Source organism: Galeopterus variegatus, unplaced genomic scaffold (genome assembly GCF_000696425.1).
Source record: "Galeopterus variegatus unplaced genomic scaffold, G_variegatus-3.0.2 Scaffold33, whole genome shotgun sequence".
Lineage (NCBI taxonomy): Eukaryota > Metazoa > Chordata > Mammalia > Dermoptera > Cynocephalidae > Galeopterus > Galeopterus variegatus.
The window spans coordinates 896,024-913,094 of record NW_007726144.1 but is presented as its reverse complement, the minus strand read 5'-3'; the positions used below and the strand labels follow the sequence as shown (position 1 = coordinate 913,094).

At 46.6% G+C, this 17,071-nt stretch overlaps 1 protein-coding gene across 1 annotated transcript; it reads left to right on the top strand.

Annotated features, from left to right (window-relative positions):
* The first annotated feature begins 296 nt into the window (after nucleotides 1-296).
* On the top strand, nucleotides 297-16,091 carry SLC25A44 (solute carrier family 25, member 44). The gene is made up of 4 exons (XM_008570666.1): nucleotides 297-452; nucleotides 6,442-7,079; nucleotides 12,823-12,950; nucleotides 15,192-16,091. The coding sequence occupies exons 2-4, from the start codon at nucleotides 6,455-6,457 to the stop codon at nucleotides 15,381-15,383; spliced, it is 945 nt and encodes a 314-aa protein (XP_008568888.1). The 5' UTR covers nucleotides 297-452; nucleotides 6,442-6,454; the 3' UTR covers nucleotides 15,384-16,091.
* Nucleotides 16,092-17,071: the final 980 nt, after the last annotated feature.

The following is a 17,071-nucleotide window of genomic DNA, read 5'->3' as shown; positions in this document are numbered from 1 at the left end:
ACATAAAGATTCCAATAGATCCCGAAACACAAAGTGACCCATTTACAACTGGATCTTGAAGAAACGCCCGGTGATTGGCTTTCCCCGAATTAGAAAGAGGCCAAGCGGAACACGCATGCGCTGGTAGCTGAGGGCATGACGAAGCTAAAGAAGGTGTGGCTAATGCCCGAATCCAAGATGGCCGCACAACCTCTCACTCCTCTCTCCTGAAGGGCTCAAAGGCTCAAATGCCATTGGTGGAATTGCCCACGGCTCTTCCCCGCCCCTCGCGGGGGGCGGTAATGATAGCGTTCCTTCCGGTTCCGGCAGTACCGGGAGCCGAATCGAGATGGAGGAAGATGCAGCTGGAGGCCAGCAGTCGCTGGGGACAGAGGATAGAGTGGGGGCTGCGGCCTAGAGGTCCGGCCTTGGAGTTCGTCTCAGACGCGGTGGAACCGCTAGAGTCTGAGAAGGTAAGGAACCGCCAGCTTGGGGTGCCTGAGGAGTAAGTTCTCAAGACCAGGACTAGTCAAGGAGGCAGGGGATGTCTGTGGTGCCGGGTTGCGCTGCAGTGCAGTTTTGGGAATGAAGGACAACTCCGGCGGGGCATCTCTTCCCGGCGGAGGAGCATGACATTTGCTAACAGCGAAAGAAGCCTGGCGAGAGGCACGGTGAGGGGCATGTCCGAGGACCCAAAGTCGGCTGTGCGGGGGGCCAGGACAGAAGCTGTATAGAGGGGGTGTCATGTGGAGTACGTGGAGAAGATTGTCATGTGATGTCTGTGATGAGGGATCACGTGGGCATCTATGGAAGACCAAAGAAAGATTGGGTGGGAATCTCACCATATCTGAAGGAGATTGTCTACAAGGGAGGGGTAGGAGGCATCGCCAGGGACCTCGCCTAGGGAAATGCATATTCAGTAGGGCAAGTGGGCGAGCATGTAAAGATATACACGTTCATGTGGTGGATAGCTCCCAGGATGCAGAGCCTTGATGCAGATGCAGTAGGGAGAGCTGAAGGAATAGAGGATGCTAGTCTCTCCTCTCCGTTTTTCCAGCTGAGAAGTGGGGACCCATGGGTGTCTTGTCAGGAGTTGTAGAACTGATTTCATTTGGTTGGGGTGGTTGACTGAAAAGATTGGAATGGATCAAGTCGTCATCATTGTACCCAGTTCCAGTGACAAGTCAAGATGAAGTTCCAGTGACAAGTCAGATATGCATGTAAATCACATAGAGATCTTATTAAAATGTTGGCTCTTATTTAGCAGGTCTGGGATGCAGCCTGAAATTCTGTATTTCTATCAAGCTCCCAAGTGATGCCCATGTTGCTTGTTCTGTGGACCACTCTAGTCCTTGAGCAAGGGCTTTGAGCATCACTCCAGTAGAACTTTCTGCAATGATAGAAATGCTTTAATGTTAACAAAATGCTTTTACAGTATTAGCTCATGTGAGTGGCACTGCAATTGTTATATAGTGAGGGCAGGCTTTATTAGCCCCATTTCACAGATGAGGAAACTGAATTTCAGTGAAGTGATTTGGTTCCAAACTTAAACTAGTAAGTAGTGGAAGTGGAACACAAGCATGGATCTCCTGACTACTAGTGTTTTCCATTGTATGACCTTGCCTTCCGGGTGACACTGCCTTCTTCTGAGCCAAAATCTTATCTCAGGACCTAGTGCAAGGATTTTTCTGTTGCAAGGAGCATGGAAGTGGAGAGAAGGTATACATGCTGAGCCAATTTATCCCTTTCCATTGGTGGGGCTAGTAGTGGGAGCTCTGCCTCTGACATTTTATTTGATGACTTCAGTACAAAATGCTCACTAATCCTGGATCACCTGTTTGGGGACTAGAAATACATCAACATTTATGCCTAAGCAGTGTCGAAAGGTGGGAGGCTTTTGAGGTGTTTCTGCATCTTTTACCTGTATGGTAAAGACACGGTCTCTGGAATCAACATACGCATCTTTTAGTAATGACAGCACCTTGTCATCTTTTTTAGCAATTTCTCCCTTAATTTCTGGGTGGTGGCTCATCTGCCCTCACAGGAGGCCCTTGGTGGAAGGGTGCTTGGGAGCAGGACAGGGCTTCATCTTGCCGATTTCCTGATGAACTTGATTCTCTAGATGGAAATTCCTGATCCTCCGAATCACCACAGCCCCAATCTCCTTACAACATGATGTAAACCCTTAAGATTTTAACCCTTAAGTGTTAAGTAATTAAAATATGCCAATTGGGGCCGGCCCGTGGCTCACTCCGGAGAGTGCGGTGCTGATAACACCAAGGCCCCGGGTTCGGATCCCATATAGGGATGGCCGGTTCGCTCACTGGCTGAGCGTGGTGCTGACAACACCAAGTCAAGGGTTAAGATCCCCTTACCGGTCATCTTTAAAAAAAAAAAGGTGGGAGAAAATCTGGGATTGGAGCAAGGCACAAAAATAAGGGTCTGGGAAAGAGCCATAAAGAAGATGGGCTGACTGAATTGGCAGAAAGGAAGGCTGAAGGAAGTTTGCATACAGGTATCTGCAGAGAGGATTTTCCAAAGGGTAAAACAGGAACTGGTTTTGATATTTCAGTGGAAGTTTGGAGGTTAGATAACAAAGAGAAGGTTGAGATCTCACCTTTTAGGAGCAGCCTCCCTCTTTCGAAGAAGTAGAGGGGGTGGATAAAGTGCCTTCTTTCCCTTCTACTGTAGTAGCAGCTTATCTCTTTCAGGCATGACCCTTAGTGGCTTCTCCAGTCACTATGACAATGGAGGAGTTACCTACCTCATAGAGTTGCCACTTCCTTCTGGGAATTTAAATAGATTGGCACATGTGAGAGACGGAGGCAAGGGGAGAAATGGGGCAATGGGTCCTTCCTTAGGATTTCCCATTAAGAGATGGTGGTACTTGGTGATTTGGCCTGACAAGTTGAGAAGGCGCCCATGAAACCAAGTCCTGGAACAGAATCCTTCATTGCTCGGCCCCTGTGCCCTGCATAGCACACAGTTTGCACGTGCCCAGCAGAAGATCCTTCTGCTTGATTCCTGCTGTACTTGTCCTGTGACAACAATGTGCTTGTTCAGGCAGTAAGCTCAGTCACTCCACAAACCCACTGGGAGCTCAGAAGCAGCTCTTGGTTTCTCTGGAACAAAGCAGAGAAAAGTCCCTAGGCATCTGCATGGCCAAGAGTTTATTTTTAATCCTTCAGTGTCCTACAGTCATGAGAGCATTAATTCCGCCTCCCACAGGTGGGAATGACTTAGTTTTAAGCTGAGCATAGTGATTCGTGTTGGAATTCCTTAACCCCCAAGAGGTAGAAGGCATGCGGGAGTAGAGGAGAAATCTTGGCTCATATCCTGCCTCTACCACTGACCAGCTGCATGACTTTGGGCCTGTTACTTCAAACCTATTTGACCCTCCATTTTTCTCATTTGTTAGACATGTCTAACTGTACACAGGTTAATTTGTAAGGATTACATGAGGTAGTAGGTATTCCGTGAATCCTAATGTTTCCCTGTATCCTCACATCACAGTGGTGTTGGAAACATGACCTTGGGACCCTGACAAACACCTGGGGCAGGGAAGACAGTGTCCACTTTCTCTTGAAGGGCTCAGAGGTGAAGATTGCCTTGCTGGATTTGGTGTGTGTCCCAGGCAGAGGTTGGGGAGGAAGGGCCACCTTTGTCCACAAGTGGCAAATCAGTGTTTCAGGGATTCTCCTGACTGCAAAACTCTGCCTCTTTCTAGCTCATTTGCCACAGCCTAGATTTTCCATTCTGGCCAACCCAGTTGGCCTTTTTCTTCTCATTTCTGAGCCATTGTTCTCTCCTTTTTACTATTTACATGTATTCCTCCTTCATTCAAACTGCTTTGTCCTGCAGGAAGCCTGTCTTGGTTCCATGCACCTCACTCATGCCTCACCTTGAAGCTGAGGTTTTCTTTCAGTTTGCACTTGTGGGTAGCCCATACTTTAATGAAAGTGATACAGTCTGGCCCAGGGATTCCTGAAAAGCCAACTTTGCTTCCCTGTTGACTTCCATGGTAAACCAGGAGCAGTTCCCATAGAACAAAAGCTACCTGAAGCCTGAGTTGGGACTTTCGGGTGGGGAAGGTGGTTGAGGATGGCCCCTGATTAGATTCTTGGCATGAGGTTTGCCACCAGAACTGCTTGCGATGAACATTTTAACCCTTGAGTCTTCCCTGTGATGTGGCTACCTCCTTTTCCAGCCCTTAGGGATTTCTCTCAAAGCCTAGAGAGCCCCTGACTTCTCACTTTCCCTGTCTGGCTAAAAATGTCTAGCATCGGGCCGGCCCGGTGGCGCACTGCTACAGTGCGCCGCTTGGGAAGCGCAGCGGCGCTCCTGCCGAGGGTTCGGATCCCACATACAGACCGGCCGCTCACTGGCTAAGCGAGGTGCGGGCGCAACACCGAGGGTTGCGATCCCGTTGCCGGTCCCGGCCCGGTGCGGGCACGACACTGAGGGTTGCGATCCGTTGCCGGTCACGAAAAAAAGACAAAAAGGAAAGAAAAAAAAAAAAAAATGTCTAGCATCCTACAGAACAGGGCTGAGCTACACCTGGAGCACATTACATTACCACTAAGTATATGTTTAATAAATGATGTCCTCTGGTTTGATATTTCCTAGGTTTGAAGCTCCTGATTTTATGCAATTATTATTATAATTATTAGTTATTGTATTAGTAAGCTTATTAGTTTTGTTTGAAATTCTAGGCAATGGATATTGTATTAGTCCATTTGTGTTGCTTATACCAAAGTACACTGAACTGGGTGATTTATAAAGAAAATGAAATTTAGGGCCGGCCCGGTGGCGCACTGGATAGTGCGCCGCTTGGGAAGCGCGGCAGCGCTCCCGCTCGAGGGTTCGGATCCCACATGCAGACCGGTTCCCGCTCACTGGCTGAGCGAGGCGTGGGAGCGGCGCCGAGGGTTGCGATCCCGTTGCCGGTCCCCGGTCCGGTGCGGGGGCGACACTGAGGGTTGCGATCCGTTGCCGGACATGGAAAAAGACAAAAGACAAAAAAAAAAAAAAAAAAGAAAAGAAAATGAAATTTATTGCTTACAGTTTCTGAAGCTGGGAAGTCCAATGTCCATCTGGTGGTGTCAACACTGACCCAAGGGTCTCACATTGCAAGATGGTGGAAGCAGAGAGAGCAGAGAGAGAAAAACAGACTCTCCTCTTCTTCTAAAGCCCTCAGAACCACACCCCTGACCACCATTTTTAATCCATTCACTACTGCATGATTCTGCAATACAGTCACCTCTTAAAGGCTCCACTTTTCAGTTACCGTAATAGGATTTCCCACCCTCTTAACAGTCACAGTGGGGCTAAGTTTCTAATACATAAAACGTGGGGGACGCAATTCAAGCTTCAGTGAGTTTTGGGGGACATAATTGAATCCACTAGACATACATTGAACATGATGGCCACATGTACATTAATTTTCCCTGGTCTCTTTCCCTCTGTATCTTATATCAATTCCCCAGAGGGATACTGTGTCTCCTTGAACAGACTGAGTTTCTGGAAGGCAGAGTGTATCTTCTCTGTTACTTCTCTCCCTTCATTCTCTAGGACTGATGTTGTGGCTTATGTGCTTAGGGTTCAAAGGGGTCAAACATGTTCTCTACCCTGTAGTTCTCAAGACTCTCAGGGAAACTACTTAGCTGTCACAGGGTTCTTTTCTGTATTTCTCTGGAATGAGTTATCTAATAACCAAAGAGGACTCTGACCTTTTGATCTGTTCCTGACTTTCTAACTCCTTTCATTGGAGGGAGGGGGAGGTTGTGGGAGGGTGCCCTGTAGTATGAAAGCCTTCTTTCCCCTTTCCCCACACTTCTAATGCAGACTGGAGAAAGTATAAGTGTAATGAGTGTGGGCCAGGGAAGCTCAAAGGGGCCAGCACGGGAAACCAGAAATAAAGTAAGATGAGGCAGCTGGTAAATGGTGATAAGAAGAAAAGCCTAAGGTGGTGCTTCCTCTGTGGGCCCAGGAGCATCAGAAATGGAGCACTCTTGGGCCGGCCCGTGGCTCACTCGGGAGAGTGCGGTGCTGATAACACCAAGGCCCTGGGTTCGGATCCCATATAGGGATGGCCGGTTCGCTCACTGGCTGAGCATGGTGCTGACAACACCAAAGTCAAGGGTTAAGATCCCCTAACCGGTCATCTTAAAAAAAAAAAAAAAAAAAAAGAAAGAAAAAGAAATGGAGCACTCCCTTCCAGCCTTCAGAAACCTCCTAAATGTCACTTAGTGACATCCTATTAGCCCACTTAAAGGCCCTGCATCCTGACAGGTGGTTGATTTGTCGACAGCATCCTGGGCTCTGCCTGAGTGAGGCAGAGAATAGTCCCTGCCCAGGGCCATGACACCAGGGCCCAGGCAGAGGTAGAGAGCCTAGCCAGTAGGGGAAAGTGCAAAATTCTGACCTCCTTCCTCACATCCCTCCCTCCTGCTCAAATCCCAGGTCTCCAAGCACAATGGAGGACAAACGTAACATCCAGATCATCGAGTGGGAACACCTGGACAAGAAAAAGTTCTACGTGTTTGGTGTGGCAATGACAATGATGATCCGTGTCAGCGTCTACCCATTCACCCTCATCCGCACCCGACTGCAGGTTCAGAAGGGCAAGAGCCTCTATCACGGGACCTTCGATGCCTTTATCAAGATCCTGCGAGCAGATGGTGTGACCGGCCTCTACCGGGGGTTCCTGGTCAACACCTTTACCCTTATCTCTGGCCAGTGCTATGTCACCACTTATGAGCTCACCCGGAAGTTTGTAGCTGACTACAGCCAGAGCAACACAGTCAAATCACTGGTGGCTGGTGGCTCAGCCTCCCTTGTGGCCCAGAGCATCACGGTGCCCATTGATGTAGTCTCCCAGCACCTGATGATGCAGCGCAAGGGTGAGAAAATGGGCCGCTTCCAGGTGCGCAGGAACCTGGAGGGACAAGGAGTTGTTGCCTTTGGCCAAACCAAGGACATCATTAGGCAGATCCTGCGGGCTGATGGGCTTCGCGGCTTCTACCGAGGCTACGTAGCTTCACTGCTCACCTATATCCCAAACAGTGCTGTCTGGTGGCCCTTCTATCACTTCTACGCAGGTAAGCAGTGGCCAGGAGAGTAGGGGAGGAGAGTGGGTTTACTAATGGGCTGAGATACTGTTGCTCTGTACATGTTGGAGTGGAGGTGAGATTTAATGGGGGAATGGGCCATTCATTCAGCAAACATTTGAATCCAAGAGGATTCAAAGATGGGTAAGACAAGGTTCTTGCCTTCAGGGAGCTTATAGAGGGAGGAATCAGATGAATAAAATAGATGACTATAGAACAGTGCATAGTGTGTGCTCTGGTTGCATTGGAATCAACTTGGGTTAATAATCAACTTGGCAATATTGGCAGAGAACTGGAAGGTGGGGGAGGACAAAAGCCGTGGGATGTTTGGGATTTGAAGATGAAATTGAGTAATAGTAAGCTTTTAAGTTGGATGTTTTTCCTCAGCATTGTTAAATTCAAGGTGTGATATAACCTTTAACCTCTTCACTCCTATAATGTATCTTTGTTGATAAGACATTTTACTTTTTAAGTATTTCCCAGAAATGGGATTACTAGATCAAAAGATAACATTTTTGAAGGCCTCCATAGACATACTGCTAGGTTGCCTTCTAAAAGGGCAGAGCGTATTGCTAAAAGCAGGACTTGTGTGTGCCTGCTACCTTGGGACATCTACAGCCTTGGGTAACTACCAAGCTCCCAACATTGTAAATCTGTGCTTACAACCTCCCATTATAATCCCTACTGTTGACTCCTAACCTCTGGCAGTGGGCATTCTATCCCATCCCATCTGGAACTTTTCTGACCAGATTTTGTAATGACTTCCTAACTGTAATCATTTTGTTTCTGTGGCACTGCACTTTTCTGGTGCTGCTTCTGTTTTTCTGATTACACTTTCTTTCTTTGCTAGCTCTGTTTCTTCTGTTTAACACAGGTTTTCATCTGGAGTATTTGGTAAAATTCAAATTCCTGGACTCCACCCCTGACCCTTTGGGAATGGATCCTGGCAATCTTAATGTTAAAAAAGCTTCTCAAGAAATGTGGCATTTTCTCTGGAGAGTCTGTCTTTGGCCTTCTCTCATTTGGTTTCATTTACAACTACAGCTTCATTTCTCTGATATGTCCAACATCTCTATTTCTGTTCCCAGACTAGCCTATCTAGAGCTCTGGACAGACATTCTGACTGTTGGACCTCTCGACATGGATGCATCTATTTACATCTGACATTTTATTCAATTAACTATTCCTCATCCCAAGCTGGCTCTCTCTTCTGACTTACTTTCATCTGTCAGTGACCTTGCTTTTCTCCAGATCACTGGAACTGAAGCCTTGGAGGATTGTTCTTGACCACTCCATCTGTATTGTCCCCACATAAGTCCTGGTGACTCTAGAATGTCTCTCCCAACTCCCTCTCCATTCCTACTGCCTTCCCTGGAAACCAAGCCTCTGTTACCACCCTCCTGGCTGCTATATCGGCCTTCTATCTGTTCTAAGTTCTCTTCCTTCCCATCCATCACACACATCCCTAATGGATCAACCTTTTAAACCCTAGTTGTGATATTCAGCAGCTTCCACTGCTAACTGAATAAACTCCAAACTCTTCAGCCTGGCTTCAGCCTCTCTTTACAGTGAAATCTCTTGCTGCTCCCATATGTATAGTCTATGCTGCAGCCTGGCTGGATGATGCCCAGTTCCTCAACTGTGGAACCCAGGAGTGATCTTTCCCTCCATTCAACCCCATGATATTGCTTGAATGTTTCTTTAGGCAGTTGTAACATTTGCCTTGGTGTTATTTGTGTGTACCTTCTCTTCTACCTCGCAGAATGGTTCTTGGAAGGGGGAAGAACCTAACATTTATTGAATGCCCACTGTGTGCCAGACCCTGTGCCAAGACCTTGAATATCTCCCATGATTTCGTTCTCACAACTCTGACGTAGGTGTCCTCATAGAATATCTTCCCTGATGTCCCAGCCTATATTGGGTTCCTTTTTATATGTTCTCATGAAACCACATTCCTATCTTTCAGAACACTTAGCTGAGTTTGTAAAGATACATTAATAAATGTGATTATTAAGTTAACATCTCTTTCCACCACTAGACTGTAACTTCTATAAGAACAGGGTCCATGTCTGAGTTCACTATTGTACCTCTTAACACCTGCCTCAGGGTCTGGTGAATCATAACGGCTCAGTAAATATTTTTTGAATGAGTAGGTTGGTTCTTGTTACTCCCTTTTGCTTAAAATCTGCCAATGCTGCCTCCTGGGCATTTGGAATAAACTCCGGTTTCCTTCCCACAGTCTTCACAGTTTTGTATGATCTGGCCTCTCTCTGCTTCTCCAGCCCCATCACATGCCACTCTTCCCTTCCCACTCTGGTCTATTCTCACTGCGCTTCTCTCAGTTCCTAGTACACATCAAGCTCTGTTCTCAATGTTCTCTCTGCCTGGGACACTCTTTCCCCTGTTCTTTGTGTGGCTGGCACCTCCTCATGTGTCAGGCCTCAGTTTACATGTCACCTTTGCAAAGAGGACATCTTTAACTACCCTATTGGAAATAGGGCTCTTTCTCTTTTCTATTTTAGTACCTTGTTTCCTTCTTAGCACTTGTCATAATTTGCAATTATTTTACTTCCAATTTCTAGCTCTTTAATTAGAATATAAGTTCCTTGAAGGCATTTCCCTATCCATTTCTCTGTTTTATGTCTAGTGCCCGTCACAGTGCCTGGCATCTTGTAAGCATTATGTAGATATTTATTTATATTACTTGTCCACTGTCATTTAACCAGGAGGGACTTAAACCAAGTTGGCCTGGGTTTATTTTCTGCCTCGTAGATAATAGGTGTTCAATAAACACTTGTTGAATAAATAATGGAGAAAAAGGAAAGATGTAGGACTCTTTCCTCCACCCTCTTGTCTTTGTTTTTTCATCCTCTCCCTATGCCCCAGGAAAATGGCATATGTGTATGATTAGAACTGGAATCTGGATCCTACTGCAGCTTGCAGGACAGGGGGCCAGTACAGACAGGCCCAAGGAGGCAGGCAGTGCCAGTCCAGATACTACATTGTAGTGATTGCAAAATACCTTCTTCTCAGAAGAAACAGGACACCCATGAGGTGGTGCCACCAGTTCACTTTGTTTCTGTTTGTATATTTACTTGTAGAGAAAGTGATTAGAAACTGGGGGAGAGGTATTAAGGAATTCTGTCATGCCAGCTGGCACTTAGAAGCCCTCACTTCTGCCCTGCCAGCCCGCCTCTACTTCTCCCCCATTCTTTAGTTGCCTGGCCACAAACTACCAAAACTGTAGGAGCATGAGAAAAAAAAATTCTTAAAGGTATGGCAACTGAACTATAGAAGAGAAAAATGACAGGGAATCTTTGAGATGTTGAATTGACTTTACATTCTATCTCAGAGCAAAAGTCTAAGTCCTTGCAATGGCCTCAGGACCCTAAATGACTTACCTCTTGGGTCTCATCTCCTGTTTTCCCCTCATTCATTTGGCTCCAGGCATACTAGACTTGCTGCCTGTTGAACACTTAAGGAGTGCTCCTGCCTCAGGGCCTTTGAACAGAATGTTATTCTGTGCTTGGAAAGCTCTTTTCCACAGATCCATTGTGGCTTGCACTTTCCTTCAGTTCTTTGCTTAAACTTCAATTTCTTGGAAAGGTTTCCATGACTACCTTGATTAAAATGGTAACCCCTTCACCCCCTACCCTTGGTATTCCCTATCTCCCTTTCCTCCTTTATTTTATCTATACTATACCCCTTCTGACATAGCTATATACTTATTTTGCTTCTTATTTGTTTATTGTCTGTCTTCACCAATAGAATGTAAATTTCCTAAGGGCAGGAATTTGAGTCTCTTTTATTCACTGTTAAATCCTTAGGATCCAGGATGACTGGCTCATGGTAGTCACTCGATAAATCTTTGAATAAATTAATGAACTCCTTTTTTTTTTTTTCCTTTTTGTCTTTTTTTGTGACCGGCAACGGATCGCAACCCTCAGTGTCGCGCCCGTACCGGACCGGGACCGGCAACGGGATCGCAACCCTCGGCGTTGTGCCCGCACCTCGCTCAGCCAGTGAGCGGCTGGTCTGTATGTGGGATCCGAACCCTCAGCGGGAGCGCTGCCGCGCTCCCAAGTGGCGCACTGTGCGCCACCGGGCCGGCCCGAACTCTTTTTTTTCTAAAAGATCACTGGTAAGGGGATCTTAACCCTTCACTTGGTGTTGTCAGCACCACGCTCACCCATAGAGCCAACCGGCCATCCCTGTATGGGATCCGAACCCATGGCCTTGGCGTTATCAGCACCGCACTCTCCCAAGTGAGCCACAGGCCGGCCCAAAATTAATAAACTCTTGTCTTTCAGCTCCAGAGAGGGTAATGCAAAGCATTCCATTAGAGTGCATTCCCTGGTGGTGTTGGGAATGGGTGAATCTGGATGCCATTCCATCTTCATTAGCATTTTGAAAAATGAATTTTTCTTTCTTGATATGTACTGGAGAAAAATTCTCACTGTAGGATATGACTTTCTATTTTAATATTAAGTTTTATTTTTATTTATTTTTTGGTGGCTGGCCAGACGGGGATCTGAACCCTTGACCTTAGTGTTATTAGCACCATGCTCTGCTGAGTCAACAAACCAGTTAATTTTTATTTTTATTTTATTTTATTTTATTTTATTTATTTATTTATTTATTCCTTTTTGTCTTTTTTCGTGTCCGGCAACGGATCGCAACCCTCAGTGTCGCACCCGTACCGGACCGGGACCGGCAACGGGATCGCAACCCTCGGTGCTGCGCCCGCACCTCGCTCAGCCAGTGAGCGGAAACCAGTCTATATGTGGGATCCGAACCCTCGGCGGGAGCGCCGCCGCGCTCTCAAGCAGCGCACTGTAGCAGTGCGCCACCGGGCCGGCCCCCAGTTAATTTTTATTTTTAAAAACATTCACATGGTTCAAAATTCAAAAGATATGAGATAGTATGCGATATGCAGAGGAAAGGCTTCTCACCCATTGCAATCCCCAGTTCCCTCCTGTAGAGACAGTGAGTGTCATCAGTTTTTAATGTATCCTACCAGAGTTATTAAATGCATATATAGTCGGCCCTCTGTATCCGTTGGTTCCACATCTGTGGATTCAACCAACTGCAAATTGAAAATATTAAGAAAAAAAAAATGGCTCTATTGAACAAGTACAGAGTTTTCTTTTCCTTGTAATTATTCCCTAAACAAGATAGTAGAACAACTATTTACATAGCATTTACATTGTATTAGGTATTGTACGTAATCTAGAGATGATTTAGGATGGGCATAGGTTATATGCAGGTACGTCAGGTACTTGCAGATTTTGGTACCTGCAGTGGAATCCTGGAACCAATCCGCAACAGATACCTAGGGACAACTATAGTGTATAAGCAAATATGAAGTACATGCTTTTCTAGCTTATGAATTGGGAGGAGTATAGCAAGAGGCATAAGATTTTTACATCAGGAAGGATTTTCTGTCCAGCTGATGAAAGGAATCAACAAGCAAAGAGGTTTTGAAATCCCTTTCTCAGGAATCTTGTCCTGTTTAAATGGGTGATGTGACCAAGATGACTTCTGGAAGGGGCCTAATTTTTTGTTGGATGCAGATGGCAGAAGAGAAAAGAAAAGATGGGATTTACAGGTCTAGGGTGGCAAAGGACATAGGATTTATCACGGTTGGGAATGCCAACTGGTAGAAGCAGCAAGCATAGTGAGGGCAAATAGTGGCACCTCATGTCTTGAGGCATTGTCTTTCCCTGGATTCCAGAACAGCTCTCCTACTTGTGTCCTAAGGAATGCCCTCATATAGTCTTTCAAGCCATCTCGGGGCCCCTGGCTGCAGCCACTGCCTCCATCCTCACCAATCCCATGGATGTCATCCGAACCCGTGTGCAGGTAAGACTAGTCCCCTCCCCCACTCCTCCTAGAAAAGCCACTAGAAGCATGATCTTTAGGTCCTTCCCTATTCCCCTGACCTCTTTATGTCATGGCTCTCTAGTCCAGTCAGCCTTTTCCTGGTCATCCAAGACCCTTCCTGTGTTTACCATCTATAGAAACCAGCTAAGCATTTGGAATGCTCACCCTGTCTGCTACCTTGCATGCTTCAACTCCATTACATGCCCATGCCTCCAGGAAATCTGACTGGTTTTTTCCAGCCTTTAGTTGGAATTCTATTCCGACGCCCACTAGCACAACCTATCTACCACACTTTCCTTATCTTGCAGGTGTGTGGTTATTAGAAATATTGATTTCAGTTAAGTTTATAAGTCTGTCTGGTTTTTCCACTAGGCCATGATGAGATAGTTCTCTACAGAGAGTGAAAGTGACTCTTCTTTTCTCTTTTTTTTTCCGGAGGCTGGCCAATACAGGGATCCAAACCCTTGACAGTGGTGTTATAACACCATGCTCCAAACAACTGAGCTAACCAGCCAGCCCCTAGAGTGATTGTTCTTAAATAGAATTCATAGATTGTACTGCGTGGACTGAGCAAAAATGCTGAAAAAGCCTTGGCAGTGCTGTCCAGAAATTATAGTCCCTGTCTTCAGTCAGCTCAAAGACAATTACCCAGCACCTAGACCAAGGAAATAGAATCTGAAAGATGATATATAGTATGAAAATGGTAGGTTTTGCGGTATAAAGTTTTAGGTGGAGAGCATGTCTGATTTGGGTAGCTTAGGAGGAAAGGTGGTAAATCAAGAAAGATGCACAGGAGAGTGGGGTCATCAGGAGGTTATGGTAAGGAGAAGAGGGAAAGAATATAGCCGTAACAGGCTGAGAATAAAGTCAGCTTCCCTGGTACCAGGATGTTGGGAAGGAGACGAGTAGTAAATACTAGGTATTTTTGTCCCTAGGAGAGAGTGGCCCCCCCGATTTGATGTTGAATTCATGCCCATCTGATTGGTTTGCAAATAATAAAGTGCACAGGTTTAGTCCCCATTCTCTCCTGAACGTTGCCCTGAGTGTTCTAGGGGGAGATCCAAGAGAAAGGACAGGTCTCTAGTTTGAGGAGTCCTCAGACTGGAGAACAAGAGGCATAGCTGAAAAAGCCCTTGACATGGGTACGGATAAGTGGGAGGATTAGGGGAGCAGAGGTGGTCAGATGAGAATACTGGAGAGGAAGAAGAGAGTGTGGAGGAGGATACTGCAGGAGGCAGGGCACAATGGAGAGAGATTCTTTGCCATGGCTGGGTCCACCTTGTGAAGGTCACACCACATAGGGGAGGTATGAACAGGGAATGTGTCTATCCAACACTGGCTGAGGGGGATGGTCTCTAAAGGTGTAGTTTGGGGGTAGGGGAGTGGGGGTGAGACTGTTCAGAGAGAAGAGATTCCTGCCTTGGCTGGGCTTCCAGTATGATAGGAAAGACAGGCCACAGGGGTGTGTGAGAGAGGACAGGAATGGAGTGGAGGTTCTATCCCTGGGGATTCAAAGGTATGGAGATTGTAGGAATCAAAATCATGGACTGCCAGAGCTTACAGAGGACCTTAGAGGTGATTTAATCTAGCCTCCCCGAGACAAGAGAGAAGGACCCCATCCAAAGACTCATAGCTACATAGCTTATCTAATGATATTAATATTAATTAAACACCTACTATCTGCCAGGCACTTTTGTCAGCATTTATAAGGATTATTTCTTTTTTCTTGCTCACAACAACCTCGTGGTATAGGTAATATTATCACTGTTTTTTTTTTTTTTTTTTTAAATATGACCAGTAAGGGGATCTTAACCCTTAACTTGGTGTTGTCAGCACCACTCTCTCTCAAGTGAGCGAACCAGCCATCCCTATATAGGGATCAGAACCTGCGGCCTTGGTGTTATCAGCACCACACTCTTCCAAGTGAGCCATGGGCCAGCCCCTTTATCACTGCTTTTTATTTGATGAAACTGAGGCACAAAGAATTAAGTAAATTACCCAAGGTTATGCTGTTAGTAAGATGGGGAGCAGAATTCAAACCCTGGTAGTCTGGCACCAGAGCTCATACTAAAGCACTGTGTTGTACTGTCCCTCAGAAGCAGAATCCAGCCTTTGTGACTCCCAAGTCTAGTTCTTTCCACTTTAGCCTAAGGCAGAGGGAGACTGAGCAGAGGGGCTTTGACTGCAGACAATGGCTCTCCACTGTGTTGACTTTTCCAGGTTGAGGGCAAGAACTCCATCATCCTGACCTTCAGACAGCTGATGGCAGAAGAGGGGCCTTGGGGCCTCATGAAGGGCCTCTCAGCCAGAATCATCTCAGCTACACCATCCACCATTGTCATTGTGGTGGGCTACGAGAGCCTCAAGAAACTTAGCCTCCGACCCGAACTGGTGGACTCGAGACACTGGTAACCAGTGTTGGGGAGAGAAGCCTGCTATCTCCCACATTACTCTGGGTTGGGGACAGAGTGGGGAGGATAGCACCTTCTCCAAATGCCCCCACCACATACCCATCCCTGCCCTGGGCCACGTGGACTGTCTGGCACAGGGATAAAGACTTTGAACTGCTCTTGCTGAAAAGGTTCCACACCTGGATCTCCTGCCCCCACTATTTTTACTTCTCTTATTGAACTGGGTTCCCTCACTCAGTCCCCTACTCAATTATGGCCTAAGGACCCCAATTCCACCCTGCTAACCCTTTTTTTGTCTTCCCGCTCCATCTGCATCCCTGAGATCCTGAGAAGAGCTGTATATTGAGTTTGCTTACTACCAGTCCAGATTCCAAGCAGCTGCTATCAGCTCTCTCTCACTTCATTTCTTAAGCTTTTTTTATTTTGGTACTAAGCTGCCCATCAGACTACTCTGCTTTTCCCTGCCACTTGGGGGGCAAGGTGCCGGGCACTTTTGCACAGGGAGTAGGAGCAGCAAAAACCTCTGGTTCTCCAGAGCACTCATCCTCTCTTTGGAGGTGTTATTAGGTTGGAGAGAAATGTTGATACTTTATTTCGTGTGTGTATTTTTTTAATATCTGTGAACATCTAAGGCTGTTGTCTTAGTCCTGCTGTCAGAGCCCACCCCTTCCTCTGACAGGTGGAAAAATATAATGTAGCTTTTTTAAAATCCCAGTTCCCTACCCCTTCAGTGTCCCTTCAGTCCCAGCACTTCACAGACAATATAAGCTGTTGCCTTCCCTTGGCCCAGATGATGACAGTGGTGGGCACAGTTCTAAATAGATCTGGGGTGGGCCGGCCCGTGGCTCACTCGGGAGAGTGCGGTGCTGATAACACCAAGGCCACGGGTTCGGATCCCATATAGGCATGGCCGGTTAGCTCACTGGGTGAGCGTGGTGCTGACAACACCAAGCCAAGGGTTAAGATCCCCTTACCGGTCATCTTTAAAAAAATAAATAAATAAATAAATAAATAGATCTGGGGTACATCTGGGGTACACTGGACTTGGAGCACTACCCTGAAAAGTCAGGTTGAGAGAGTAGTTGGTTTGGAAAGAGACAAGAGGATGCGTGTTCTCCAGCACATCTCCCCAGGCCAGCTGAGCCAAGCCTAGGAGAGGGCAGTGGAGGTTCTCAGCCCCAAGCAGCCATGACATACACATGTATACCCCAATCACTTGGACTTATGGCAACAGATGTTGTCTCACAATGGGAATCTCTGAGACATGGAACTGTTTGTGTTTGTCTTCTCCCCGGATGTGAAGAGTCATCCCAGGCATGGTACCCTGTGGAGGGATGCTTGGAAGAGAGAATAAAGAGTGGTTCCGGAAGTCACCCAGTACCAAGACCACTGCATTTACCAGCCTGATACTGCCGAGATTATCTGTTAAAGCTCTGCTCAGGAGCTAGTAGATAAGCATTCCTTCTTCCCTGTCTCATCCTTCTTTCCCCCCACCTCCTCCACCAACCCTGTGTTGCAGGTGGAGAGGTGCAGCAAATGGAATGAGAAGAAGGCATGTCAAACTCTGCATTTCTATTTGAGACATTTGGCCTGGATGATCCTTTAAACCTTATTGGTCCCACCCCCAGGGAAAGGCCATGGTGCCAATTTGAAAGGTGCTAGCTACCTGAAGCCTTGATATTTCTTATG

What these genes read in the sequence shown, in the direction of transcription:
- SLC25A44 (XM_008570666.1), top strand. Translation starts at nt 6,455, where the DNA reads ATGGAGGACAAACGTAACATCCAGATCATCGAGTGGGAACACCTGGAC. An exon ending in CTTCTATCACTTCTACGCAG is followed by an intron (nt 7,080 to 12,822) that starts GTAAGCAGTGGC and finishes CCTGGATTCCAG; the next exon opens with AACAGCTCTCCTACTTGTGT. An exon ending in TCATCCGAACCCGTGTGCAG is followed by an intron (nt 12,951 to 15,191) that starts GTAAGACTAGTC and finishes TGACTTTTCCAG; the next exon opens with GTTGAGGGCAAGAACTCCAT.